The 27,805-nt window shown below is 51.1% G+C and overlaps 2 protein-coding genes across 20 annotated transcripts in view; both read right to left on the bottom strand.

Moving 5' to 3' along the window:
• Positions 1–1,057: 1,057 nt before the first annotated feature.
• Positions 1,058–19,479, bottom strand: AAR2 (AAR2 splicing factor). 8 transcript variants are annotated; one of them, XR_012625492.1, is made up of 6 exons: positions 18,681–19,479; positions 17,042–17,271; positions 13,779–13,972; positions 12,131–12,279; positions 8,412–8,532; positions 1,058–5,356 (listed from the first exon to the last, which is right to left on the bottom strand). XR_012625492.1 is itself a non-coding variant. In XM_074842738.1 (5 exons), exons 1-4 carry the CDS (start codon positions 19,426–19,428, stop codon positions 14,733–14,735), a joined length of 1,128 nt encoding a protein of 375 aa, XP_074698839.1. In that variant the 5' UTR covers positions 19,429–19,479; the 3' UTR covers positions 13,867–13,972; positions 14,704–14,732. The 8 variants fall into 8 exon arrangements, 6 of the variants coding, with proteins under 6 accessions (XP_074698835.1, XP_074698837.1, XP_074698834.1 ...); XR_012625491.1 differs by lacking the exon at positions 8,412–8,532; XM_074842738.1 differs by lacking the exons at positions 1,058–5,356; positions 8,412–8,532; positions 12,131–12,279 and adding exons at positions 14,704–14,810; positions 15,622–15,693 and having other exon boundaries at positions 13,867–13,972.
• A 1,028-nt stretch (positions 19,480–20,507) lies between these two features.
• EPB41L1 (erythrocyte membrane protein band 4.1 like 1) overlaps positions 20,508–27,805 on the bottom strand; it is a 71,037-nt gene continuing 63,739 nt past the window's right edge. For all 12 annotated transcript variants that reach the window (XM_074842837.1, XM_074842836.1, XM_074842840.1 and 9 more), the window contains 4 exons: positions 26,845–26,940; positions 25,776–25,856; positions 24,792–24,908; positions 20,508–23,592 (listed from right to left, as the gene is read on the bottom strand). In XM_074842837.1, the coding sequence (XP_074698938.1) occupies positions 23,584–23,592; positions 24,792–24,908; positions 25,776–25,856; positions 26,845–26,940 (303 nt within the window). In that variant the 3' untranslated portion in view covers positions 20,508–23,583. The remainder of the gene's footprint in view (positions 23,593–24,791; positions 24,909–25,775; positions 25,857–26,844; positions 26,941–27,805) is intronic.

Raw genomic sequence — 27,805 nt, 5'->3', positions numbered from 1 at the left:
ACAGAGAGCCACCGCTTGTCCTCCACTGCTCACCCCAGATCCCCGAGTCGGCATCAAGTGCCACACTTCAGGCACAAGCCCTTCAGCCAAGAGCCAGTCTCCAACCTCAGCACTATGTCTCCAGATGCTTCACGCAGGTGTCTGTGGTGAAGGATATCAAAAGATGATTAAGAAGCAGAAAATGCAAAAAGGAAAAACAAGACACTTGTGGGGGACTGAGTCATCTGGAAGAACCTGCTTAGTCCACAGTGGACAAGCCACCTTTCAGAAACAGCCCTCCTGTTCCACCAGCTCCCCTGAGCACACCCAGCAGGGAGAGACAAGGACTCATCACTGTCACCTGCCAACCCCCCCGACTCCTCCACACCAGGGCCCATAGCATGGGGATGACACAGATGTTACACTCTCCCTGGCCAGCCACATTTGGGGTGTTTCCTCAGCCAGAGGCTGCAGATAGTTGCCCAATTCTCTTTCAAATATCTTTTCATAGTTCTGGTCTTTACAACAGCCTGTGAGAAACCACTTCACAAGCAAATTGGGTGGAGGGTGGAAGGATGCTTTCAGGGTCATCAGGCGCTTCCCAGCAGCTCTATGGAAGCCGTCCCAGGTCCCACCCCTCCTCCACCCCTCTCTGGTTTCTCAGAGGGTGTTCAGCAGCGTCTGTTGTACCTGAGACACAGGCACACCCCCACCATCCCATCACCACCCACAGTCCCACCAGAGCCCCGTCACTGCAGAGTGGGTGCATGGACAGACACCCACTGGGTCCCCTGGGATCACAAGGACATGCTGGTTGAGTAGGAGACGGACAGACAGCACCGAGTGAGGGGGAAGCAGCAGCAGGGCCATGTGGGTTGCATGGCCAGATGCAGTCACGAGAGCTCCTGGAGGAGCATGGTGTGGTGGTTTGAGCCCAGCAACTGAGCACCACGGAGCCGTTCACTCACCCCTTCCCTGTCGGGACTGGGAAGGACAAAATGAAGTAAAAGGCTTGGAATCGAGATACGGACAGGGAGGGATGACTCGCCCATTACTGTCATGGGCAAAAGACAGGCTCGTGAGGGGAAGAAAATAACATCACTTTAATTCAAACACTAACAACAACACTTAACAGAGTGGGACAGTGAGAAGCATTACCACATCTTAAAAACACCTTCCCCTCATCCCTCCCTTCTTCCCAGGCTCAGTTGTGTTCCCAGTATCTCTACCTCCTTCCTCCCAGCGGCGCAGGAGGCAGGGATGGGGGTTATGGTCAGTCCCACTGCTCCTTTCTCCGCAGGGGGAGGACTCCTCACACTCTTCCCCTGCTCCAGCATGGTGTCCCTCTCATGGGACAGTCCTCCGTGAACCTTCTCTGGTGTGAGTCCTTCCCACGGGCTGCGGCTGTTCCCATGCTGCTCCAGCGTGGGTCACCCCCGCGTGCTGCAGCCCTCCCAGTGCTGAAATACAACAGCAGGGGCTTCTCCTCCCCTCAGAGTCCCGGCCTGCTCCAGCACGGGGTCTTCCACGGGCTGCAGGTCAGTATCTGCTGCACTGGTGACCTCCATGGTGGCAGGGGGGTGGCCCTGTCCTCTCCCCACAGGGTAGAGGGAGGGGGTGTCTCTGCTCGGGCACACCTCCCCCTGCTCCTCCTTCCTTCCACTGCCCTGGGTGTTCACAGAGGTGTCCTCCTCGCAACTCCTCCTCACAACTCTCACTCCTGCTCCCAGATTCCCCTTCTTAAATATGTTATCACAGAGGCTCAGCCTTGGCCAGAGGCGAATCTGACTTGAGCTGGGGGAGCTTCAAGAAGCTTCTCACAGGGGCCACTGCTGTAGCCCCCTCCCCTGCTACCACAAACCCCACCTCACACACAAACCCAGCGCACACAGTGACTCAAAGCCGAAATCCTCCAAGCAGTGAGGTCCCTTGAAGGCTCCATGCAGGCCCAGCCCTGGCAGCCCAGCACACGGATCAGAGGGGCAGAGTGTCCCGGTCCTGCCCCACCGCGGAAAGGCCAGCAGAGCACCCCTGGCAGGGACACTGCCCCCAGCCTCGGGAAAGGAAGGGATGAGTCAGTGCCTGAAGGCCACTCATGCACAGTGTGGGTGGAGCAGAGCAGCAATTTCTTCCCTAGGAGATTATATTCTTTGCAGAAGTCCTTTTTATTTATTCATTCATATGGAGCACAGTGATTAGCTGCTCCTCAGCTCCTCCACACCTGGGGCTGCTACACATGGGAGAGGGACAGTCGCCCTTCCTCCTGCTGCACCAGGCAGGTAGGCACAGACAACAGCCCAGCATGGGGCCAGGACCAGGAGCTCCTCCTGGGACCAGTGTGACAGGGAGGGGTCAGGGCTCGGCCACCCAGCCTCACCCCTTGGCCCCACGCTGCTCCCATCTGTGCCCCCAATGCCAGCAGTCCTGAGTGCATGGGGGTGCTCTCACCATGCCCATGCTGTGTATCTCAGCACTATCACCTGCTGCATCGGCTGTGGCAGCCAGGTACCAGCATTGCCCCAACAGCCAGATGCAGCCTTGGCTGGGGTGTATGGTAGTGGAGAAGCCGAGAAGATGCTTGAAGAAGCCTTGGGTCTCCTCCCGGCTATGTTGCACTCTCGCTGTGCAAGCTGAGCTCACACCACCCAGTTTCCTCGGGTGAAATGCAAGCATAACTTTGCCAGCTACAGACAAATAGTACTTTTAGCGCTTGGGCCACTTCAAAACAGTTTCCAGGGACAACTGTGAATGCTATCCATCCAACAGAGCCCACCGCAGTTGGCTGCAGCTCATTCGATCTACCTGCAGCCCATGAAGGGGAGCAGCCCTCCCCAGGCTCTGCAGGACCTCACTCCTTCCCATGCAGAGGGGGCCACCATCTCCTTCCAGCCCTGCCAAGCCTCAGTGTGCTGGATGCTGCCTTGTCTGGTACCAGGGTTCAGGGACAGACAAACAAATGAATATGTGAAAGCATTTGCTGAAAGGACTGTCAGAAGCGGTGCTGTTCACAAGCTGTGTTGTCCTTTGGGAAGGTGACCAGGCTGAGGACAGCACCCAACTCACGCTGTGCCTTACACTACACTAAAATATTAGAATCGATCAGCATCATGACAAGAGAATGCAGCTCTCCTTCAGTGAGCATCTTCAGGCCCTGTCTCTGCTGCGATAGAGCAGAAAATCTGACAGATGTTGCCCAGGCAGGATAAGAAGGAAAGCAGAATTGTTCCAGGAAAGGTGACCTGAAGGAAAAGCTCCTCCTGTTGTCCTCCACACTAGCTCTCCTTGCTTGGAAGGACACTGGGGGAAGGATTATTTCCTGAAACCTTCATAGCACATCAGCTGCATGGAGAACTGACGGGCAAAGCACTGCTGGGGGGACTTTGCTACCTGGCAACTGACAGAAGAGCAGAGGGAAGCATCGATGCCCCCCATATGCTAACAGGAGGTGCTCACCCCATGGAAGACTGCACACCTCGGAGCCAGCACAGCCATCAGGACAGACAGGGTATTTTTGCTTTTGCATCCATCTCCTCCGCAGTATCTAGTGGAGTTCAGGACAATCCCGAGGCGCCTGGTGCTGCCCCTCGGGCAGGTTGCTCCTTACAGATGTTAGTCTCCAGCCAGGCAGCTCAGAGGCACATCAAGCTGTGAGGGCTGCGATGCCCCGAGCTCTGCCCCAGCTCTGGGCAGGGCTGCACACAGAGCAGCGCGGGTCCCCAGCCACACCTCACCCTTCAGGGGGAAATCCTGCTGCTCAAAGTCATCTTCCCACCAGCACATTTCCAACCCATGTCAAGCAGTGACTGCCAGATGATGGCCAGGTCACTCGCTGTAGAACTGGGACCCTCCCTGGGCACCCATGCGTCTCTGTCCTTGCTGTGAGCTGCAGAGGCCTTTCCCTGGGCCTGGCCCCCACTGAGGTGTCCCCAGAGAAGTCCTGCTGCCAGGGCCCTGCCAGAGGCACAGGTGCCAGCACTGCCGGCAGCCCCAGCGCCAGGCTCGGTGCCGGCCGGAGGGGGCTGCTGCCATCTGCCTGCGCTTGGCAGGGAGCGGCCGGCAGCCTGCCTGCACAGCCAGGCAGGGGCCAGGCAGCACTCACAGCCTGGGGCTGAGCTCTTCACTGCTTGGACCCCTGGACCAGCACGTCACAGGGAGGAAGAGCTGCGGGGGGCGGAGGCTGAGGTCGCCTTCCTCCGTCCCATCCCGCTCTGTCAGATTTTTCTGTCCTTTCTCATCATACCAGACACAACCTGTCTTGCTTTCCCCAGACCACAGGGTCAGCTATCCATCCTACCTGCACCACCCCTCATCTTATTCAAACAACTCCCCAAACTGTGTTCCTAGGGTCTTTCTGTCAAATCCAAGCAAGCATTCACATTGCCATCTCCTGACTGACTCGTCTCCTGATGACACAGGCCACCATCCACAGAGGGCTGTGGATGAAACCAGGCTTCAGAGAAACCACTGCTCTCCTCTCTAAATCCGCAGGGGTTCGACCAACACAGTGCTCTCATGGAGACCCCACCGTGTGTTTCCTTGGACCCAGCAGGGCTGCTGGTGCCAAACAAGGACTCCAAAGCTGGGAGGGAGCAGGACACTGCCAGCACCTTCTCAGCCCAGCCCATGGCCCCTCCAGTCCTCAGCCCCACGCACTTCCCCTGCCCAGCATCCCCACACCTCCTTCACACCTCCAAGGAGCTGGATCTGGCCAGATCGAACTGGTGTCCTCATCACCAGCAAAACAGCTCAGGCACAGTTTCAGTTCCTGCCTTTGACTCTGGCTCTTCAGGGCAAAGAGCATTTCCACTGTACGCTGTGTCATCGTAGGACCAGCCCCACCACCCTGGGCACTTCGCTTACACATCTGCTGTCCAGTGACACAGGGCAGGTTCCTGTCGAGTCTCACGTTCCAGCCACCACCAAGCAGGAGCCAGCTCACAGCCAGAGGAAGGGCTGCCCTGCTGCTGGTGCAGAGCAAGGTGCCTCAGGCACTCACCCACCCATCCCATCCCCTTTGGGAAGCAACCAAGTCAGGGAGGCAGGAAAGGCGTGCAGAGCTCTCCTCCACTGCATCTTCTCAGCAATTCACAGTAGAATCAGGAAATGCCAGGATAAGTAGCAAAGGGGAAAATCGGTGGAGTGGGGAGGAGAAACAGCTTTGAAACCCACAGGCCTGCTGGTGAATAGCAGTATTCAGGGAGCAGCTGAGCAGGAGATTCTGTTCCTCGGCTCTTCCCTCACCTCCACTAACTGCAGAACAAGCATAGCTGCTGCTGGCTTAATTTCATGAGCACAAACCTTTGACATGGGCACCACAGTCAAGGCTGTACAGGTCCTGTCCCAGCAGCCAGGTTGGATGCAGCAACCCTCTGCTCACCTGCCAAAGAAACCGATTTCATTGCCTTGCATTGTGCTTTGATTACCAAGACATCCTCAGGACATCCCAGGCCGTGGTCCCACTTGCTCCTTATTCCATGGAGCACTTTACACCTGCTTTGCACCAGTGCACATGGAGCATGTTTGGTGTGTGTTCAGAAGGTGGAGGGCTGGCTGCAGATCCAGATCCCCTCCCTAAGCACGGCTCTCTTCAGCACCTCCCGTCCTGCACTGCAAGAGCAGCAACAGCACAGGCTTGAGCCCTCCGATGACCCACCACACGATAAGAGGGAGAGAGAAGGTATTGAGAGGCACTGGCAGTAACCAGGGGAAGCAGCAGAGCTGTTACTCGAGAGCCTAAAGCCACCCAGCTGCTCAGGAACTTCAGCTGCATGACGCATACGCTGGTAGCTCAGCTCCATGTGCATCCACACACCTACCACTTCGCACACACAAGCTGGTCAGACAGCTGTGAGGGACGCTACCTGGTGGCACATGTTAAAAAAAAAATGGTTTACTGCTGGCACAAGACAAAAACTGCCATTTCCCTTCAGTACTGAAGCATGGGAAGACTGATGGACTTAAGTCACATTAGAATTGGATTAAGACCCCTGACACAATAAGAGAAGTTGTCTGGTCTTTTGAAGTAGCAATAAATGTTTTGTTACCGAAGAAGCAAAGAGGGAGAAAAAATGTAAATCAAAGGTAACATTTTCTTTGGGAGTTTAAAAGAATCTTTGCAGGGAATGGTGGATAATAAGGAAGGTGGAACATCTTCTTGCTAATGCAGGAGAGCTCTTGACCTGCCTGCTTCTGCTGAGGAATAAAGTGAATGAGAGCCCCAGAAGGAACATTAGATCACACTGGTTATTGGTCTTGTTAAGAAAATAAGTCCATTAAATGAACACACTTAGGCAGTGTGAACTTCCAGTGATGATGAACATGCTCAGCCCTCCCCAGTGAACTCCTGCTAATGAAATAAAGCCATTAGAGGCCCTGAGTGACCACACACCACAGCTGGGTGATGTGTTTAACAGGTCCCTGCTGGATTGCACATGGAAGGTCTCTCAGAAGTCTGTAAAGCTCACAGCAACGATCAGCAGACTCTCAAGTGATGCTTTTTAAATCATGAAGTGGCTGTTTGAAAAACAAAATAAAAATACCACCAGACAAGAGGCCGTGCTTAGCACAAATGGGAAGAATTGAGCTCAAGGGGCCACCCAGCACTTCTCCTGCCTGAATTGTTTCCTCTCCCCAGTTGCTGCGAGGTCTGCCAGCTCATCCCTGCTCCATCACCTCCTGCACAGATGCCTGGAATTCACTTCAGCAAAATTTGTGAATCTCACAGATGCAGCCAGGCGTGCACGGTGCGGACAGGCAGTCCTGCGGCAGGAGCGGGCTGTACCCTGCAGCACTGCTCTGCTCCACACCCGCCGAGCACAGGTCTCCCTGTAGAGCACCGTTCCCATCAGGGGAACAGCAGCCAACTGGCCCGGCACAGGGTCCCCTCAGCGCACACCTGGGTTCAGGTCACCCACCATTTAATCTGTCCGAGCAGCTCACAGCAGTTTGAAGGGCACAAGAACTTGTACAGAGGAGGAGCAAGCATGGAGTGAATACTTATTAATGTAGCTACATAAAATCCTCCAGCAAACCTTATTAAAAGAACAATTCACCTTCCTGTTACTGGGAACACTCAACCTCTGCTTGGAGGGAACCACCCTGAAATGCAGGTTATTGCAGAACTACATGGTGCAAAGCCTGTTCTGGTACTCCATGGAGCAGGCAATACTGGGTGCTGGAGCAGCCGGCCCCTTTCCAGATCAGTGTGTGACTGCAGGGCCTCAGCATGTGTGTGAAGCATCAGCTTCCCAGCCAGGATGTCCACTGCAGACAAGGGACACGTCACCAGTGCTCAGTGATGAGACAGCGCTCCCAGGGATAACCACCTGCTATAAACAATTCCTTGACTGACCGGAGCAAGACTGTCTCCAGCTAGCTGCATTAGCCAGGCATGAATATTCACTGCTCCTGAGGACTTAAAACATAAGGATGATCAGGAAAATAAAGTTGTTCATGTAGTACTCATGCAGAAATTACAATATGCCAAGTCTGTGAAGATGGAGCCACCCAGAGGTCCTTCTCCTTCCCTGAAAACCCCTTCTCTGCACAGTAGCAGCTTTCTCAATCCAAACAAATTTTAACAGTAAAATTTGTTTTAAAACACATGATGAAAGCCGTGCTCCTGCCAGTGATGCCCTTCTCACAGGAACCTTCACAGAAAAGGCAGAGCAAGTGTCCCCTCCTTCCCAGAACACAATTTTTTGGGGAAAATGTAAAAACTCACATCATTAACAGGACTGCTCCTAGAACATTAACTCACAAGGTTCTTACCAGTTCAGTTAAAGCTATGAGCAACTTTCACAGTATGGGAAGAGCCCCCTGGTAACCTGTGCCACTGCTAACCTTCCAGCTACAGTATTAGCTTGGGATACCCAACACAGGCTCCTGAAAAACAATTAACAGGAACTCCCACTGTTTAAACAAAGCTAGCTTCATTAAAAAAAAGAAACCCACAGGATGAAGCAAGTCAGATTCTCAAGGGAATCCATGTCCCTTGGAGATCCTTTCCCAACAGACACGGCCACCTCTTTGCTCGCTCAAGTGCAAGAATCCCAAATTCTGTCCAGTCAAAAGAAACAGCTCGTTTCACACAACATCTCATAAAGCAAGGACAAAACTGTGCCTACTTCAACGCTGAGAGGGAATGTCTTTTCCAAACCTGGCTTTTTCAATAACATCCTTGATGTCCCTCATTTCCAAACCTCAGCCACCTCCCGTGAGACCACAGCTACCCCTGGGTTAAGTCTTCCTGGATGTCACCAGCTCTTCTTCACACTTCCAGCTGCTCCCCAGCTGAGGGAGAAATCAGGGATTTTTGAATATAGAACAATGACCACTTCCTTTTTTTTTTTTTTTTTTTTTAAATATCTTTAAACTTGCCATCTGTATTAGGGTTTAAATTTACTGTAATGTATAAAAATCATAGTAATTACCTTTATGCTGTCCTCTCATCCTACTGAATGCAGGCACAGTGATCAGAGCTGGGGGGGAGAAGCAACTTTTGCTTTTAAAAATCAACTTCTTCCAAATTAAAATAAATGTGGTGAAACCTGCCTTTGGGGAAGAAAACGAAAGTGCTGAAACCTGCAGCACAGGATAAAACCAACTCCCCTTCTGGTGAGCCCTGCACATGCCCCAGGCAAACTGGACCCCCCTTCCCCGACCTTCAGCCCAACCCAGGGGCTTTGAGCAGCTCCAGTGGCCATCGCAGCCGAGAGCTGCTCTCCCTTCTGCTCCCCGTCTGTCATCTCCCCGCTCACTGCTCAATGCTGCATTTTTCACCACTCTTCCTTTACAAATACCAGTTGATTTCCTGAATTATTTAACGACTATGGTGGGAAGAGACATAATTCTTACAGGCAGAGGGACAATAAGTAAATTGCAAGGGGACACTGCAGAAGCACTCTTTCCCTTACCAGGTCAGCCTTGCATGGCATCTGTAAGAGTGACTGAGCTGCAAACTCCCTCACAGAGGGGGAAAAATCAAGTACTATGGCTTCAGGGATCTGAAGTCTGGGAAACCTCTGCACCTCACCTAAGTATTCCATTTGATCCTATGCAGGACAGGGGAGTTACCACCTGCCAGTCAGCCAGTGACACAGCCCTCCCGATGGAAAGTTAACCCTCTCGTTGTCTCCTTCTCCCTCTCACTCCTTGCCTGCCCAAGGCTGAGACCTGGCAAGGGCTCCCTCGCCTGGCAACCACACCACGATGAGCACAGTGGTTTTGTCTCAGATCTGTGGAGTCCCTCAAGCCGAGGCGGACAAGCGCCGCTGGAGCACAAGCTGAGCTCTGCTGGACGCGGGCAAGGTGCAGAGCTGGCACCTCACTGGCCAGGCTGCAGCTGCACAACCCATTTCTGCTGTGCCCTGACACCAGCTCCTTCCTCACGCAAACACAAAGCCCTCTGGACCCACTGAGGCAGCGAGCTGGACCAACACACCCAAAGCAGTGGCTCTGACAGTCTGTGTATATGGATTTTTCCTCCTATTGATTAACCCATTTGGAGTTTGTTTATTTGTATTAAGGCTGCCTTGCAGCTCATTTATGCTCTCTTAATGAGGCCCCTGCAGTCAATGCCTCCTGTGCATTAATTACAGGCTCCAGCACAGCCCATGCTTTACAGAGCATCCTCCACCCATGCTCCACCTCCACTCTGTGGTTTGTACAACACTCGCCTCCCTGGGACAGGCCCTGCACTGCCAAATCCCAGCCCTGGTCTGTCCGGCAGACCACAGCCCCAGCGCCCGCAGCGGGACAGGAGGTACACATCCGAGGAGGAGGAGCAGAAATAGCTATGAAATAGCTGACCACATTGGGAAGGAATGACCATTCACAGCACAGCCCTTTTATAGTAACAGGGCTGTAGAATAAGCCACCGTCATATCTTCCTTCAACAATGAACAGCACTATCAGGGGAAGATGATTTCCTTTTTCAGAGAAAGGAATCAACACGTTCCGTTTCATCTTCCTCCATATTCCAGAAGCTCAGTGTCAGCCCCTCCATCTGCAGCAGCTGGCATAGTCTGTGTCCAGCTGTCAAAGCAGCAGCAGAAATAAATGTTGCTCCAAATAAAGGTGGTGTATGTCTAAGAGACTCCGAAAAATCTCTCACTCCTCTTAGTTGTTAGAGGCACAAATGTCAAATGGTTATCTATCATTTGTTATTTCTGGACTAAAAAAATAAGGGTACAATAGTAACAAACACTAGAAAAGCCTAATAAAAATAGGAAAAGACTTGAACTGAAACAAGATGCGCACAGAAAGGCCAGGGTTACCACAAGAAAACACTGAGCTAATAATGAAAAATTCAACTTACCATGAAGCAGTAAAAGTGAAAGCACCAAGGAAGAGTTGCTGTTTCAAAAGATTAACCCTGAGCTCATTTCAGATTTAAAACCACAGCACTAACAAGCTACACAGAGTCACTGATCACTTTCTAAAGCTTCCCCACCTGCTCTCTTTCATCTTTAGTTTGCATTTAGAGGACAAGAGCTGTGGGACAAGAACACCTCTACATGTCTGGGTAACATCTAACACTATACGAACCTGGTGCGGGTCACGGTCTGCAAGCACTGCTGTCACAGGGGGTAAAGCATTGCTGAGACAGTTGCCAAACAAAACTGATCTGAACTGCAAAACTACACTGTGCATGTTCATCAGTGACATGATGAAGTCATGGGCAGCGATCCACCTGAAAAGAGACAGAAGTGGTCTGTCTACTTTTCTGGCAGCTGGGGAGGAGGTGGTGGGAATCACAAAGAATGTCACATGAACTGGCAGAGCAAGATGTGCCATTTCTCTTCCCAATAAAAAAAGGGTGTACTACGATACCGGGACAGGAAGGCAGCTTTCTACAGCCTCAGGTGGCACATTCCATATCTCTGAATTTGCAGGGTGGATGAAACAAGAAGCAACTCTCTTCAGTGTGGTGCAGGACAACACAGAGGCCCCACACAGGCTAAATATCAGTCTCAAAACTCTGGTTTAGCTAATGTTATTGAACCTATGGGAAAAGTGAAAAAAAAAAAAAAAGGACTAGCAGCTCTCAGGGTTGAATACACTCACACTGGGCCTGGCATTGTAAATGCAGTGCGCAGTGCATCTCTGGGGGTATCCAGTGGTCAGCTCGTGCACTGCTGATTCACAAGTGATGAGCCTCACCTAGGGCTAAGCAGGTCCCATGCTCCAACACAATTTGCAGTGAAAGCACATGTCACAGGACAGGAATGATGCCAATTTGCCTCACTCGCACATCTCTGGCAGCCGGACAACTCTCCACATAAGCAGGAGGCCAATGTACCTCATGCTTCAGTGCCGCTTCACAACACGCCGAAAGCTGCTTGTCCTGACCCTAATTCATTGCTGAATCACTGTTGCAAACACATCACATATTACACTTCATTAGCTTGCAGTAATGTGTATTTACACACACACAATCTCTCTTTTGCTTTCAGATCATACTCAGCTGGAAGAAGGGGCAGTGTTATCATAGCCATGGCTGGCCTAATGCTATATATGGGCAAGAAAATACTCCTATTACATGTTACCACTTTCCTTTTATCCCCTCCTTCCTGCTGACTTCAACAGCAACAGCACTCTTTCCCTCCCAAATTTATAACCCCCCCCTTGCAAACATCCAACATACGCTGCTTCATGTGCCATCAAAGCGTGCAATATAATGGAGTTGAATTCTGAACACCTCAACCTGTATTTAGCTGGAAGTTCACTGCTTCTGTTTCATATCCAGCAAAGGGACTGTGTTCCCAAAGCCCTGTTTCCTCCTCATCTATTTTGTGGGTCTAATAAGAGATTTATTACCTCTCCCTATTACTACCTTGCAAAGAATTAAAAAAGCACAATGGAAGTACAATTATATTCTCTTTTCTGAGTTGCTAAAGTGGTAGTTCATCATGGGAACCTGACTATTGCACACTTTGGAAGTTAATTTTCAGTTATTGTTTTTGACATCTAACAAAGACCCACTCAAATTAACCTATCCATCAAACACGTAGGAGCACTGCCAGGACAGCCTGCAAAGCACTGACGCTGCCTGGCCAGCCCGGACTGCAACCACAGAGCACTGTTCCTCCCTCCCTTCCAGAGAGGCAGGTCCCCAGGCTCCGAGCTACCTTCGCTACTTACTACTTACATCAGTGATTGGTGTTCTGCTCCAAAGCAACAGAACCAGTCATCAGGTTGGTGCTAAGAGCCAACAAACCGAAAAGGCACCTTTCCTCAAAGCTGGGACCATTCATTACAAATGATTTGTCCAACTGGCAACTGGAAAGACAGCACTGCCTGTGGATACAAACAAAGACCAAAAAGATAAGAGGAGAGCACAGTCAAACTACTGTACAAAAGATCTCAAGGGTGTTAAGGACAAGAAAGCATGGAAAGAAAGATTTAAGAACACAACGCTTGTCAAATCAAGAGTAACCTCCCCTAAGGGTGTGTGGTCATTTAAATGGTCATTTAAAATGGACAAACCAAGACAGCAGCATAACAGAGTGCAGAGCCCTTGAGGAAAGGGAGGAAACGGCACCCAGCAGTAGACAAAGGCTTCCTGTGGCAAGTTCCTGATTATCTGGAAACACCTTATCACATACCTTCTTCCCAGAACCTGCTGCGCTTTCTGCCATGTACCGTTTGACTAGGAGTCGTCCTTGGATGTCACAGATACCAGTGTGATCTTACTTCTGGGGCCACTGGACATCCCAATGAGAAAGAGAGGGCAGCACAACTGTACCATAAGCTTTGGCTACATAACTAAAAAACCATTTGTACAGATGTTTTCTGTAGGCAAGGCTCTCAAGATTTATTTTGAACTATAAAAGACTAACAAACAGCATTATCTTCTTAGACATGCATACAGACAAATTCCTGAAGGAGTCTAACAGCCAAGAAGGTAACAAGAGAGTGGTAGGACTAAATCCCTGTGCAGCTCTGAACAACCAGCACAAGTTTTCTTACAGCCTACCTGTGGGAAATGGGGAGAAAGAAGAGACTGTCACAATTGAAAATATGTAAGATTTCCAATTATAACAAAACAGAGGATCCGGTTCACGTGGAAGTCTGACCTTTTATCTCACGTTGGTTCTCTTCTTCAAGACCTGGGTGACTACTGTCCAATAACTCTATTTCTTGTTACCAAACTGTTACCTTTCTTTTACATGAGGCTAAACAGAACGTCAGCAGTAAATACAAAAGGCTTTATTAAAAGGGAGGAATAAGATACCTCAGTAATAGGGGTATGAAATGGGAGGAATTTTGCTGCGGCTTTGAGTCCTCCTCCACAACAGATCATTGCAATAAATCACAGTAAGCAGCATAAGCATCCAACACAGTTCCAAAACAGCTGTGGTTACATTTCTGTAACAGAAGCCTAGGAAGAGCAGAGCTTTTCAGTTCACAGCTTGGGGTTGGGCTGTCAAAAGCTGCAGTGACCAGTCATATGGGTGGGCATTCACTTCTCGCTCAGGAGGCATCAAATCGGAGCAGCAAAGGCTTCGAGTGTAAACCACTGATGCTCTCCAAACAGGGTGTCACCTCCAGCCCAGGAGGACGGAAGGGACCGGGGAGCTAGAGGTCAGCTGAGTACAGAATGAGATGCTGCAGCTGTCCAAAACAGCCACGTGACAAAACTCCTCCAATAATTCTGGTCTCCTCACAAAGTTAGGAATCCTCCTGGGTTTTCCACATCTGCTTCTACAGCACAAAGAGGAGTCAGCCTCAGAAACAGACTTTAGCAAGCTGGCAAAGTTGGAGAAGACATGGAGAAAAGAGTTATTTTAAAAAACCTGTTGTTTGTAAGCAAGTGTTTTCTTTAGTCTGCCTGCACACCCCCAGGTAGTTCTACCACTACAGGAGCGCAGTCATCAGGCTCTGCTTCAAAGTCCCACTTAAACTTCTTCGTTAGGTGAGCCTTGAATTTTTCAGCCTTTTTCCTTAAGGTCCCATCAACAGCAGCACTGCACGTGCAGGAAAAAAACACCTAAAAGAACAGAGTAGAGGTCAGTAAGAACTCCATCATGGTACAAGCTGTGCATCTTTCCTACAAAGACATCAACAGGTGCACCAGAACTTTCAGGTTAGGCCACTGGTAAGGGATCTACCACACTGGAAACCACTCCAGCTTTGGGGCTACCTCAACAAAGCCTACACTTCTCTCATCCCACAGCCAAGAGAGACATCCTGCCTTCACTCCCAGTCAGCATTAGAAATATTTGCACTAAGGTAATAACTTTGTTTCAAACAGGAGTACGTATGTAATTAAGTATGTACTATGGAATTCTAAAACTTGCTTAAGCGTGAGCAAAGAAAAGTGTCTGGGCAGCAGGAGAAAAAAAAAAAAGAGGACTATCAGTTTTCATGGCCACATAGCCAATTTTACAGCGTGTGTCAAAAAGGCCAACAGGTAATTATACCCACCTTTTTGATGGTTGGCTGGACCAGGAGATCCCCCAAAGTATTTTTGTAATATAGTATCACCAACACCTCAGGATACACAGGAAATTTAATAAAATTTACCTTGAAGGTAAGAGAGGAATGGGAGCTCTCTGGAAAAAGTCCAGTTATCCCCAGCACAGCCATTCCCTTGAGCACAGGGCACTGAAATCTGGACTAACCTCTAAGGGTGGCTCTCCTCTGTCACCCAAACACACACAAGTCTATTAACTTTTCACAAATTCACAGCTTCTGTTAGCACTTTGAGAGTTAAAGCACCTGTGTATGATTAAGCAGGGCATTTAGCCTCAGAGCCCATCTTTCATCAGCCTGCTTCTGCTCCTCTTCTGAACTTGTGATCCAGAATTCATTTCCATGGGAAGAATCTTATATTTCAAAGCCAAAAAAAAAAAAAATCATCGCATGATGGCAGTGAAGGGAAAGCCCTCTGGGGAAAAAGCAGTTCCTTATTTGGGAGAGACCTACTGACAGCTAGATAAAACACTGACAACAAGCAGCAAAGTTCGTTGCTTTGTTTATGATCATTTGCCTTTGCCTTGTTCATTCTACCCTCAAACTGGCCCATTATAACAGAACCCTCTTACACAGCAAGGCTGCTATTAAAAACATAATTTTAAAAAAGAGTTAAAGATCATACTTCCCATTCTCAATGAACTGCATATTAAATTATTCCATCAATATTTTTTTTCTTTAAAGACTGTTAGGGCTGCATACTCAGTGGAGGTTATGCTGTACTCTTCTTCCTTAGATCAAACTCCAAAAATAAAGTTGCTGTATTCAAAGCTGAGCAAAAGCTAACACAGATAATACACTCCCCCCACACAGACCATTTTGCACCTGCCCACATCCAGTTAAGACTGTTAACTCTGATGGCTGTGTACATAAAGTGACTGGGTAAGGCAGGTCCCAGGGGTTCCCTGGCACTGTTCAGCACATGAGGAAAATCCCCCAGGAGCAGAGAAACAGAGAACTTTTAGCAAGGAGAGGCTGAGTTCAACCATAAGGCAATTTTTTTCTTTGTTACTAGCAATGCAGCGACTCCTGCTAGGGCTTAACAGGGATCGGCAGAGCCAGCGCAGCCACCTAAAGGCATCAGCCTCTACTGCTTAAATAAAAAACACAGACCGATGAAATCCAAGGGCATACAAGATTCAGGTACCCAAAAAGGAAAGATACCCAGCAAGACAGGGTGCTTCCAAAAGTCCCATCAGATGGAAAGAATGCCTGGTTGACACATTCTTTGTACTCCTGTAAACAGACAGTGTAAAGCGTTGGCCTGTGAGTGTGCTGCAAAGAGAGCTAGGTTTTCCAGTCCTGTAATGACTGGATGGAAATGATTGGATGGAAAAATCACCACCAAAAATAAAACAAAAGTAAAAAAACTGAGGCTTTTATGAATCTAAATTGAAAAAAAATTAAGAAAGCCACTTGATTAAAGCAATGCTTCCCATGACATTTCACCCAGCAAATTAAAAACAAACACCTCCACCCTCCCCAAAGCTACAGGAAGAACTTGGGAGTTACAAGTAGAGAAATGGAACCATTCCCTGAGAAAGGAGAACGCACACCCAATTTGCACCAAGCACCTGCAACAGAACTTACTACTGTTTCTGCTAGGATTAAGTTTCCATTGCTGAACTTCACCAGTGCATACGGTTTTGGCTTTTTTTTTTTAAACCAAGCTCTGCTTAGTCTGTTTGCTGAACTGTTAGCATGGTTACAATCAGTGGGACTAACAGGTTTTACTAGTGCTGAATTACAGATTTGCCCAGGCCTGTCTCAGTAGAAGCAGTGTTTTCTGCATTCTGGACTAACCATAAATTCCCTCTGGATAAGAACTTGATTATAAGAAATCTTCAGCTGTGCTTAAGGCTAACAGGAATGGAAAAGCTTCTTAAATACTATCAATGCCCTAAGCTCAGTAAGGTTTCACTGCACCTTCTCTGCATACTAAGCATACCATTCAAGCTGGCCAAAAATCAGCATCATCAGTCTTTTATGCCAAAGTTTGGTTGTTTTTTTTTAAAGAATGAAGGGCATTCGGGAAAAAAATTAGCAGCCACCATCTTGCACTTGCTCAGCCTCTCTCACAGCTGTTCAGCTCAATGCAGCCCAAGGCCTTAAAAACTTTCAGAACAAGTATGCTGGTACAGTCCAGTCGCAGTAGATGCACCACTCCAGAACTCTAAAACCATGGCAATGTAGCAGGCTACTTTCAGCACTATTTGCAAGGAAAACATAATAAAACAAGACAGTCCCCATTCTCTGTTGCAGCCATCTTCGTTAGCCCTTCCTGTCACTGCCCCGTTTTGCTGGCCCCTCTGCATGCAGACTAACTCAATTTTATACTGCATTAGACTCTTCTGGGCATAGCTTGAGCAGATCAAGCTCTGAGATGACAAGCAAATGGTATTTCTTTGTAAATAACACAGGGAAAAGGCAAAAGAAAATACATGTGTGTTTAGATAGACTCACTATCTCCCACGCAGCTCAACAGTAGCTTAATTCCTTTTGCAGCTTCTCCCTGAAGTTGCTCTGATGTCCTGTGTGCCCTCTCCTCCCACTCCCATTTTTCACGAGATAGCTACAAACATACCTGTAAGGTGCTGGTTAAAAAGTTGTCCTGGGAGACAATGTCCACAAAAAAATCAGCTGGGATTTCACTGAGTTGATGATACAGCACAGAAATTAGATTGATGTAAAGGTCTTGATACTTCCCTATGGCATCTTCAGATCGGCACAGGATGTTTAAGAGTCTTTTCCAGTGCTCAAATGCATCATAGACATTCCCAATCAGGAAGCAGATGAAAGCAAACTGCAGCTCAGCTGTGCATATTCAGCAAAGGAAGACAAAACAAAACACATGTAAGACTAAAAACATATCCAAGGTACGTGTCCTCTCAAAAACTCTGTAAATGATTGCATAAAACTGGGTTAGCCTTTTGCACACACATTCTGCCCTTCCGGCGATTCTGTTAATAGCGATCAATACTCCAAACACTATGTCCTGATGCTCTGCCCTTCAGCTGGAGAAAAAGCGAAGCATAATCGGGCAGGTCCACCTGTAACTGTAATTACCATCTTTGAAGAGTGATTTTACAGGCAGAGTAAACAGCCACCTAAGGCCTTCCACTGTCATCTGTGTTCTCAAAATGACACTCAAATAAAAAGTCAGACATTGCAGTTATTCTGCAAGCTTTCAGTCCGCCCGTGCCTGGGTTTCCAGAGCCACATGGGAGTGCAAATGCTACTGCCCTCGAATCAGAGGCTGTGGGAACACCGGGACAGGTGAGTGCTACATCCACAGATGTTTTTTCCTCGCTGAATTAGGAGCCAGGCTTTGTCTCACTGGATGCTTAGCATCAGCTATTTTGCCAGCATGATGGCATCACCATTTCCTAAGGTAATTTGTTCTTTGTATATCCTAGTTGTCTTTTGATAATTTTCATAAAGAATAAATCATATAACATTAATATAGAGAAAATGGATGAAGGGAAAAACAAAGGCTTATTCCAAACCTCAGTAGTCGAGGTTCCAGCTTGGCTAGGTTCCCAAGCCCTCCCTTCATCCTGCCACAAAACAGAACCACACTCCAGGACCTCCACAGATTTGATATTTATTCATATCACAAGTTGTCAAAAAAGGCTGGCAAGTAATTGAGAGCGTGCGGCCAGGAGCCGCAGCCTCGCCGGCCCCAAACGCTGCCACAGAGCATCGCCTGCGGAGCTGCCGCGCTCCAGCCGGCCAGGGCACCGGCTACTGCCTGGGCAACCGCCCGCTGGGAGACCCACACGGGAACAGGACTCTGAAAAATACGACGTTCAGCCCCATTCAATGCTCCCAGGCCTCCATAAGCTCCGTCCTCAAGAGGTTCACTTGACAGGCAGATTTGCCTTGCCGGTGCCAGACCACGGGCGCCCTTTGTGCGAGATGCAGCTCGTGGCCACTTGCAATTGCTGCTTTTGACTTAATTTGAGGCAATCTGGGCCCCAAGCGCAGCACTGAGAGAGGCAAAGGCTGGCAGCTCCGGCCACCTCACACCAGTGCAACTGCAACAGGCCCTACAGCTGCTAAAAACTCCACAAATTTCTGTGCTGCAATGAAGAGGGATGCCTGCAGGCGCCAGGGCACAGGGCCCCCAGCACAGGCGCAGGGTTCATCCCGGGGCTCTCGTTTCACAGAGAAACGCCGTTATTCTCCCACAGCACCCCAGGACTCCCGCGGGCAGCGCTCACCCAGCAGCTCCAGAGGCCGGCTGGCGTACCGCTGGTTGATCACCTTCTCCAGGGCGTAGCTGAGGTCCATGCTGTGCCTGGTTATCTCCTCCGGGGTGGCACCATCGGGGTACGTCTGCTTCGGCAGCTCCGTGAACCTGATCTCGGTGCCGGCTTTGGGCTTCATCTGGGGCAGCCGGGCCATGCCCTCGGCCAGGCTCCGGCACTCGGCGTCCACGGGGGGCAGGCGCTGCTCGGCCCGGTCTCGGGTGTGTCGCCCGGCCGCCACCGGCAGCACCTCCGAGAAGGCGCAGATCTGGCCGCTCTCCGGCTGCAGCTTCTTCATGGCCGCTTCGCTGATGAAGCTGGTGAGGGAGACCCACTTCTTCAGCGTCTCGTAGGGATAGGGCCCGAGGAACGGGTCCATCTCCTGCAGGTGCTCTCTGAAGGCCGCGGCCTCCCCCGCGGCCTCCCCCACGGCCTCGCTGGCGGCGTCCCAGCGCAGCACCCGCACCTCCCGCCGCTGCAGGCTGAGGAAGAAGCCGGTGCGCGGGCCCGTCTCCCGGCCGCCCGCCGCCCGCCCCGCGCTGCAGTGCAGGAAGTGGACGCCCGGCGGGATCATCTTGACGCCGCGGAACCTGGGTCCCACGGCCCAGGCGCTGTAGTCGATGCCGAACTCGGTGCCCTCGGGCACCCCCAGCACCACGACGGCGGCGCCCTCGAAGAAGAGCTGCCTGGCCAGCTCGGGCTCCGGCCGCGGGCCCGCCATGGGCAGCGCAGGCCGCTGCCGGCACCCCCGGCCCCACCGCCCGGAACCGCCGCGCCCGCCTGGTCCGCCCCGAACAGCGCCCGGGCGGCCTGGCGGTTCCGGGCGCGGCGGTTCCGGGCACAGCCGTTCCGGGCACGGCCGTTCCGGGCGCGGCCGGCGGGGGGAGCCGCCCGCACTGTCCGGCCGCGCCCCGGGCCCGGGGTGGGTCCCCCGAGCCCCGCCGTGCCCACGGCCCCCGGCGGGCAGGGGTCCCCTGACACCCTCCCGCTGATCCCCGCTGGCTCCCCAGAGCCCAAACCCGGCAGGTGCTCCCCGCGGCCCTCCCGGGACCCTCCACGGCTGGCGGCTGCTCCACTCCGGCCCGAGGTCCCCCAAAGACGGGCTGACTCCCGCAGACCCCCCAGCTGGCGGCCGTTCCCCTGGGCCCCCCGTCCGTCCAGCCGGGGACTGAGAGCCCTGTAGCGGGACGGACGGACAAGAGCCCTGCAGCGGGACGGACGGACAAGAGCCCTGCTGTGGAACAGACGGACAAGAGCCCTGTAGCGGGACGGACGGACAAGAGCCCTGCTGTGGGACAGACGGACAAGAGCCCTGTAGCGGGACGGACGAACAAGAGCCCTGCTGTGGGACAGACGGACAAGAGCCCTGCAGCGGGACGGACGGACAAGAGCCCTGCTGTGGGACAGACGGACAAGAGCCCTGCTGTGGGACAGATGGCCCGAGACCCCCGCAAGCGGGGCAGACACACAGAGACCCTCACAGCAAGACAGATCTGTGGGGCAGATGCCCTCATAGCACCACGTCCTCCCCCCCCAGGACAGCCGGAGTCTGGCTCCTCAGGGACAGGCGCCACCTCCTCTCGCACCCTCACAACCACCTTCGCTGCCCCACGTGTGTGTACGAGGGTCGGCAGCCGCCGCATGAAGCCGCCCCCAGCTCCACCAGCCCCAACACCCAACCCGGAAGCATCTTTAGACAGAGCAGAGTCCAGTGTGTGCATGTGCAGAGACCCCAGTTGCAAGGTCCCCCCTTCACTTCTCCATCCTCGTAGTAGGAAAGAGTCCACTGAGGCCCCAAGCTGATTTAGCATCAAACACATTTATTTCACTTTTATTGAATACAAGAACAGTGAGCACACACGCATACACCACCGAGCACTGAAAAGGAGTATGACCGAAGGGGGGAGAGGGAGAACAAGGGAAGAGAAAAGGAGAATTAGTGAAGGAACAACAGAGCGTTGCAGTTGGTTGGTAAGGTGCTTCTCAAATAAAAATAAATATTATTGTTATTATTGTTGCTGTTATTATTACTCATGCATTTGCAGGCCAGGTTTGGAATGAATTTGTGGCATCGGGTAAAAACAGGCACTCGTGTCTCCCACCCCTTTCAACAGAGAGGCCCCTGGAAGAAAACAAGCAGTGATCAGCTATCTGAAACAGCAAGGTGATGGGCAGGCTGGGGGAGCTGAGCCCGCGGGGGCCTCAGTTGTTGCTGAGCAGCAGAAACCCACACCTCACCAGGCGAACAAGCAGTGAGCTTTTTTCTTTCCTTCTTTTCTTTTTTTATTCAAAGTTTTTAAACACTGCCACCCATTAAACACGCTGCGGAAGCCAGGGACTGGATCTGCTCACTCCAAACATAACTCCTTTCAGTCCAAGCGCACATCAAGTCTAACTCCGTAAGGCCACTAATTTTAACAGTAACCGCTTTTGGAACTGTACACAATCTCAAAAGCAAGTATCTAGTTACACAGTAGCCTCTGGTGGGTTGTCAAGGTGCCAAAGCCTGGTGAGCTCCTCCGACTATGAAACACGCAGTGTGCTGATGAACATGAGCACTGTGTGCAGACCGCGAGTCCTCCACCACCCCGCCTCTCTATCTGAAAGTGCCACTGCTGATTACAGCTGGTTCGGGTGTATTGAAAAAAGAAAAGAGAGAAAAGTAGCCTCTTTGCAACTGACTTAACTTTTTTTTGGCTGGGGATCTGGTCTCTAAAGGTAGCTGAAGGTGCTCAGACGGAAGCTGGGGAGACCCTCACGACCTGGCAGCACTGGTGCCAGCCAGCAGCTCTGCCCGCTTCCCAAGCAGCCTGTGCTCACACCTTTCACGCTTGCAGGAGAAACCTCTCTGCCCAGAGAACAGACTCCACGAGGACATACCAGCAAGCAGCTGGTGAAATCGCGGCTGCCAGGGAGCAGGCTCTCTCCTAGGACAGCAAAGGCGGTGAGCGGGGTCTGCCCACAACATCCTCACAGTGCAGGCTCTCCTGCTCGCTGTCATCCTCCGAGACGTTGCAGGACCTGGCAAAACGCACCTATTTCTGGGCACAGTCTGTGTGAGGGGTGGGAGACTAAAGGCAAAATGGTGCAGAATCGTGGGCCCTTCTGTTTCCACAGGAGCTAGAGACGATTCCAAGAAGGAAACCCGTTTATTTCCTTTCCTTTCTGATTTTGGTTCCAAGTCTACCCTAACCGCCTGGTTCACAGTGTACGAGGCCCTGGGCTTGGCCCATGATCCTCTTCCAAAGGCAGCCGTAGAGGAAGCCTGTGACTAAAGGCTGAGCTGGGATGAGTTGGGGGAAGGCAGCTCCACTGACATCTCCTCAACACGCGCCTTCTTATGCAGAGGGCTCTCTCGCCCAGCCTGGGATGCCGGGGACGCTCTGCACTGATGGAAACAGCACTGTCTCTCCAGTGCCCATCCCTAGGCAGGGGCTGCCATTGCCCCACCATTGCTGCCACCAGCCCGCAACGCCTCGGGCAGCCCCTGCCATCACACCCTGGGCAGCGGGGGAGGCAGGGCAGAAACAACCCCTCTGCCTTCGACCCTACTACAAAACTCAAGTAACTTCATTACTGGGATCCAGAAACAAAGCAAAACCACCCCACCCGCCGGCATGGCTCAGTGGGCTGGAGAGGATTGATGAATGCGGTCCTGCGGCTGCCACCTTGCTCCCAGCTGACTCCCATGGCTCTGGGTGGGGGCCGGGGAGATGATCCTGCCTACAGCTGCCAGAGCCGCAGCCTCAACCTCCCTCCCTGCCCCTCCAAGTCACCACTGACCCTCCAAATCCAACCACCATACACTGCAGATCAGCCGGTGGGACATCTCCCATCTCTCACCCTCTCCCCTTCCCCCCCAAAACAGCAGCGGCTGAAACCTTCCCCGTTCTCTTCTTGCAGGACTGAGAGTCCCACGTGTGATCTAAGAGTCTCAAAATACACCAACCACAGTCAATCAAATAGTTAATAATTTAAAAATGTTGTCATTATATTTACCAGCACTGTTGAATTATTTCAGTATTGTTCCCTCCCTCCCCCCTTGTTATATATAATAATATACATAACTTAAATGCACATCCATATGAAACCCTACAGGCTGCTTTTTTATAAATGAGAAACCATATACATATCATTTGTTTTGTTTGAAATGAAATCCATTCTTAAATACCTTCAGAGAACAAGAGGTTGGACAAGTGCACAGAGAAGATAAGGAAGGGAAGGGGAAGAGTTAACAGAACCCCAAAAGATGCAAAAGAACCAGCATGGAATGAGGAGAAGGGCGAAACGACACTTGAGAATCGGAAAATAACTCTAAGGTAATAAATTCAATGGTTTTCTCTCTTCTTTCCAGAGGTGGGGAATGGTTTTGCTTCTGCTTGTGGTTTTTTATTTCAGTTTGCTTATTTCTTGCTTTGTTGCAAAGCAGTTTTCCTTTCCATTCAGTGTGCAACAAATGAACTCATGATTGTGTATCCTTTAATGTAACATGCAAGATGGTGGCTTATTGTGTTGTTAAGAATATTATTGTTATTATTATGATTTTTTTTAATCTTATCACCAATCCTGTAAATTCTTCAATTTATCTGCGGAGGGTTGGCTTTGTTTGTTGTTGGTGGTGTTTGCTATTCATTTCCAGCATATAGCAGCAGTGCAAGGATGCATTTTGTTTCCTGTTTTTATATATATATATATATATGTATGTATGTATATATATATATAATATATTTGCTATTCCTTTTTAAAAATTTTTGTCTCTCGCCACGAACATTTCAGCCAGGATGTCTATGTCTTGCTGACAAATCCAGCATGAAGGCTCCTTCTCCCGCTGTTCTCCAGGTTTGAATACAGATGCCAACTTCCATGAACATGTTGGTCAAGATTCCTGTACAAGGCAGATGGAAATGACCAGTCATGGGGTGCTGATTTCTTTGGCTATAAAAGGGCTCCTCTTTGTATGAGACCACTGGACAGTAAATTTGCAAACGCTTGGGGCCACAGTTTGCACTTAATTACTGGGACCTCTGGCAATTAACAGGAACTCTTAATTCACTGGGCTGGTGTTGGTGTATGGGGGAGATAAGGATGAGTCACTGCTCCCTTATTTTAAGCCATTCAATTAAAACTGGGTGGCTCCCTGCAGTGATGCTGAAGTGTCTGGGCTTGCTTGTTTGTACTGTATGATAGGAAGTAAGATTAGGCAGATGCAAGAGCCTCTTCTGACCTTCCAAGCTGCAATGGAGCTGGTCGCTTTTCCAAGCTTAAAAGCTGCCAATCAAAACCTTCATATGATAAAGAAACACAAAATCATATTTCCAAAGAGGCCTCTCAAAATGCACCTGCAGCCTGGCTGGTGACAGAGCTGCTCATACATTTTTCAGCAGTGAAGCTGCTTTCAGAAGCTCCCCCTCTCCTTTCCACCATGCTCCTCCACCCCTCAGCTGCTCTGACACCAAGGTCTGCTGGGCTGTGCCACCACCAAAGGGCTGCAGCAGCCCGGCTGATGGGGAGCAATGGGAGCAGAGCAGGGGGGTAAAAGTGGGGCAGGAGTGAGTCCCCAAGCCAGCTTTTGCCCTGAAGAAAAATGTCTGGAGCTGCGACTGCTTTGGGGCATCTGCGGGGAGGTGCAGACCTTGTGTGCTGCTGCCTGCACCTGCCTGTGTATGAAAGGACAACCTGGGGATCTGAATGGGCCTAAAGAAACCTCTTTTTTTACAAACACTGGTCTGATACTTTGGACTGGCTTTACAGAACCTGTAGCCAAGTTTCTCAGCCCATCCACAAAACTGGTATCACCAGGTCCTTTCTTCTTTACGTGCAAATGACTCTAACCCCTCTGCTGAGCAAGGTGACACCTGCAGAACTGCTTCTGGTAGCATGGCACCGGCTTTCTAACCACAACCAGGTGGCCATGCCCAGAGCCACCATCACACGGGGACTGCTGGCCAGGAGCTGCCACTCTAACTGCTGAGGAGCAGAAAAACCTACCAGCACCTGCAGCTGGTGGGGATCAGAGACACTTGCCCAGTTACATGCACCCCTACGCAGCAGGTATAAATCTTACCTGGTAACTTCTCCACCTACCTGAGGTTTCTTGTCCCTTTCCTCTGGAGAAGGTTCTGTTTCTCTGTATACCACAGCTTTGGTTACCAGCATGTCGGGATGTTGTAGTTTTGCCTCTTTGATTGCTAAAGCCAGCGCCTAGAAACCAGAAGGATGAAAGCATTTATTGTCAATTCCCTGAAATCTGGTACGCTGCTCTCAGCCAGACAGAGCAGGTGGACAGAAAGCAGCTGGAGCCCACCACTGATCAGGGATTCGCACACCATTGGGAAGCCTCATGCACTGCCTCTCTCTTGCTGGTTTTTTCTGTAGATATGCTCTATGTACCAGGCTCCCTAATGAAACCCAAGCAAAGGAACAGCAGCAATTCTCTCTGCAGGAAAACCCTAGAAAAGTCTACAGTAATAATCTAATTATATTTATTATAATTCTAAAAAAGTCTAAGAATGATTTTAGAGCATTTTAAATACTTTAGCTCTTTTTCTTCTTAAGCAAAAAATCCCAAAGGGTTAAGCCACAGGAAAATGACCCTGTGGCCCTAGATATTTGTGTCAATCCCTTTTATTTCATCATAAAAGTTTGTCACTTTTTGTTCCTCTATCACAGAGGCAGATGCCTCTACCATCACTTGGAGTAAGTCAACCTGTAATGAGACTGTGCTGGAAAGAGAGGAATAACCCGGATCACTCTGGAGTATTTTCACAGAGAAAGAGCAACTGGAAATGTATTTTAAGAAAATAAAAAGGTGGTCCCATCACTGGGCTCTGTGCTGGCATGTAACCTTTACCACTGCTTCATTGCTGCAGCGGGCGCTGGGCTGGGGCTTCACATGGGTGCCACTGCACCCCGTGGGGACCTGCACTGCCAGACAGAGCTGCTGTTTGGGGCATCAGGGGTCAGTTTTTGGAGAGAAGGGCTAAACAGGCACGAGCCAGAACCAGAAGCATGTGGTGCTGTAGCTGGGGGCAGCCAGAGCTGGGCAAAGCCAGGGCATCCTGCTCCTACCTGGTCCTGGTCCACGTCTTCATCTCCTGTGATGATGATGCGCTTCTCTATTCGGGTCTCGGAAAACCCTCCTTTCACAGTCTGCACAACAAGAAGGAAAGCACTCACCCACAGCTCTCCGAGAAGCCAGCTCCTGGTAGGTGTAGCTCTGCCCGTGGGAGGAAGGACTACACCAGCATCGCCTTAGGAAGTCCCCCCGTAATTTAGCATATCTCCCACTACACTTGACTTGCTGAATGGTGAGAACTGGCAAGACACAGCTGGCCACAGGTGGGGAGGAAAGGAAAAGGCCCAGGTGGCAGGTACTGAGCACCCCTCCTTCCTGCTCAGGTCCCTCACTGAGCTTCTGCTTTCATTTATGTGCGCTTAATTTGGGAATGAAATGGCCATGGGCGAGGTCCTCTGATGCAGCCTCATCTCCTTCAGTTCCTACCATCACTCCCCCTCGCCTGCGCCACTCCAGCTCTAATAAACCCAAAGCACCCCATGCTAACACGGCCCCCATAGCTGACACAAGGCCAGATGCCCCAGCACTGTTGCTGTCGGCTTCTTGGGCCAGGGGGACCTGGGGTCTGGTTCTAGGTGCATCTGGAAACACTCACCCCCGTTGCACAGGCAGGGACTCGCACACACGCCGCTGGCAGCCTAATTCAGAGTCCCTCCCACCCCTGCAGTTGGCTTCAGGAGGTCAGCGACACTGCGTGCTGCTCACCTTGTCACCCCAGCAACTCCCTGCACTCCCAGTCTACCAACGAGTAGAGGTGGGCACAACATGCTCCCAGTCCCCGCAGGTGGTATGCAGGTGATGAACACCCGATGTCTGGCTGTCCCTGCCTGTGGCCCACCACGGTCATGCCTGGCTGGATGGGACAGGCTGACCTGGGCACGGGGCACCCAGAGCGGGGCACGGGCGCTGTGCTGGCTCAACATCCCCCATGGAACAGCACACACTTTTTTGTCTTGTAAGGAGGAGAGGGGCATTTTCTGCTGGACCAACCACAATATGAATCCACCCATCCTCAAATTCCAGTGGCTTGCATCAGGTTGCCCCCTTTGGAGCTGCTCTTACCTTGGTAACGTGGGTAGTGGTGGAAGTGGAGAGGGTTTCCGCAGTGGCACTGAATATGCTGGTGAGCACTTCCTTCCCGGCAGAGCCGCTGGTGATCTGCAGGACAGAGAGCAGCAGCATCAGTGGGGCTGCCACAGGGGAGCCCCCAGCGCTGGCTCCTGAAGAGCTGGGACCCTCCCACCGGGATGCACCTACTCAGCCAAGCACGGGAGGGAAGCGAGTGGCAAGGGAAAAAAAAGACACTGTGCTGTGCTTCCAACTGGACCTAGTTTTGGGGGGGGGCAAAGGAGAGGTTTCCACAGCTACCCCAAGCCCAGAGCCACAGGACAGGGCCTCTGCAGCAGGGAGATGATTTCATGGCTGCGTTTCGCTCCTCCCCCTCCATCCTCAGAGCCACCCTAAGGGCAGAGCTCTCAGGCTGCTTCTAGCTTTGTCCATCCCGCTTTGCATGGCGCGGGCTGAGAAGGTTGTGCTGGTGCTCCCTGCTGCACAGAGTGACGAGCCTGGGGCAGCACGTGGCATTTGGCCAGGCTTGACTCCATCAAAACGAGGCAACAGAGTAGAAAAACACTTTACAGAGGAGGGCCTGCTGCTGGGCAGGGTTACTGATGGCCGTCACCTCCACCGGGAGTCAGAAGACTTTGTGTGTGGCCTTGGGTGGCCAGGCAGCACACCCAGGGCTAAAGATATCTCAGCCTGCTATGTGACCTTCACCAGGCACTGGGCTATTTTTTAGGAATTATTCTCCCCCAGAAGATGCTCAAGGTGCATATCTGGCACAGGAGAAAGGCCATGGGTAGGGGGTCCCCTGCCATCTTGCTCCCCAACCTTCTGAGCATCTTTCTGCTTCTCCCAGTACCAATACACCAGCCAAGGGTGCTGGGAACATGGAAGGGGGCCCTGTGGGACCAACCCCAGCCCACCCCCAGCCCCCGCAGGGCCGCTTCCCTCCATCCCTCCC

Source organism: Strix aluco, chromosome 17 (genome assembly GCF_031877795.1).
Source record: "Strix aluco isolate bStrAlu1 chromosome 17, bStrAlu1.hap1, whole genome shotgun sequence".
Taxonomy (NCBI): domain Eukaryota; kingdom Metazoa; phylum Chordata; class Aves; order Strigiformes; family Strigidae; genus Strix; species Strix aluco.
Note: the sequence above shows the minus strand (reverse complement) of the source record. Positions and strands in the feature narration are given on the sequence as shown.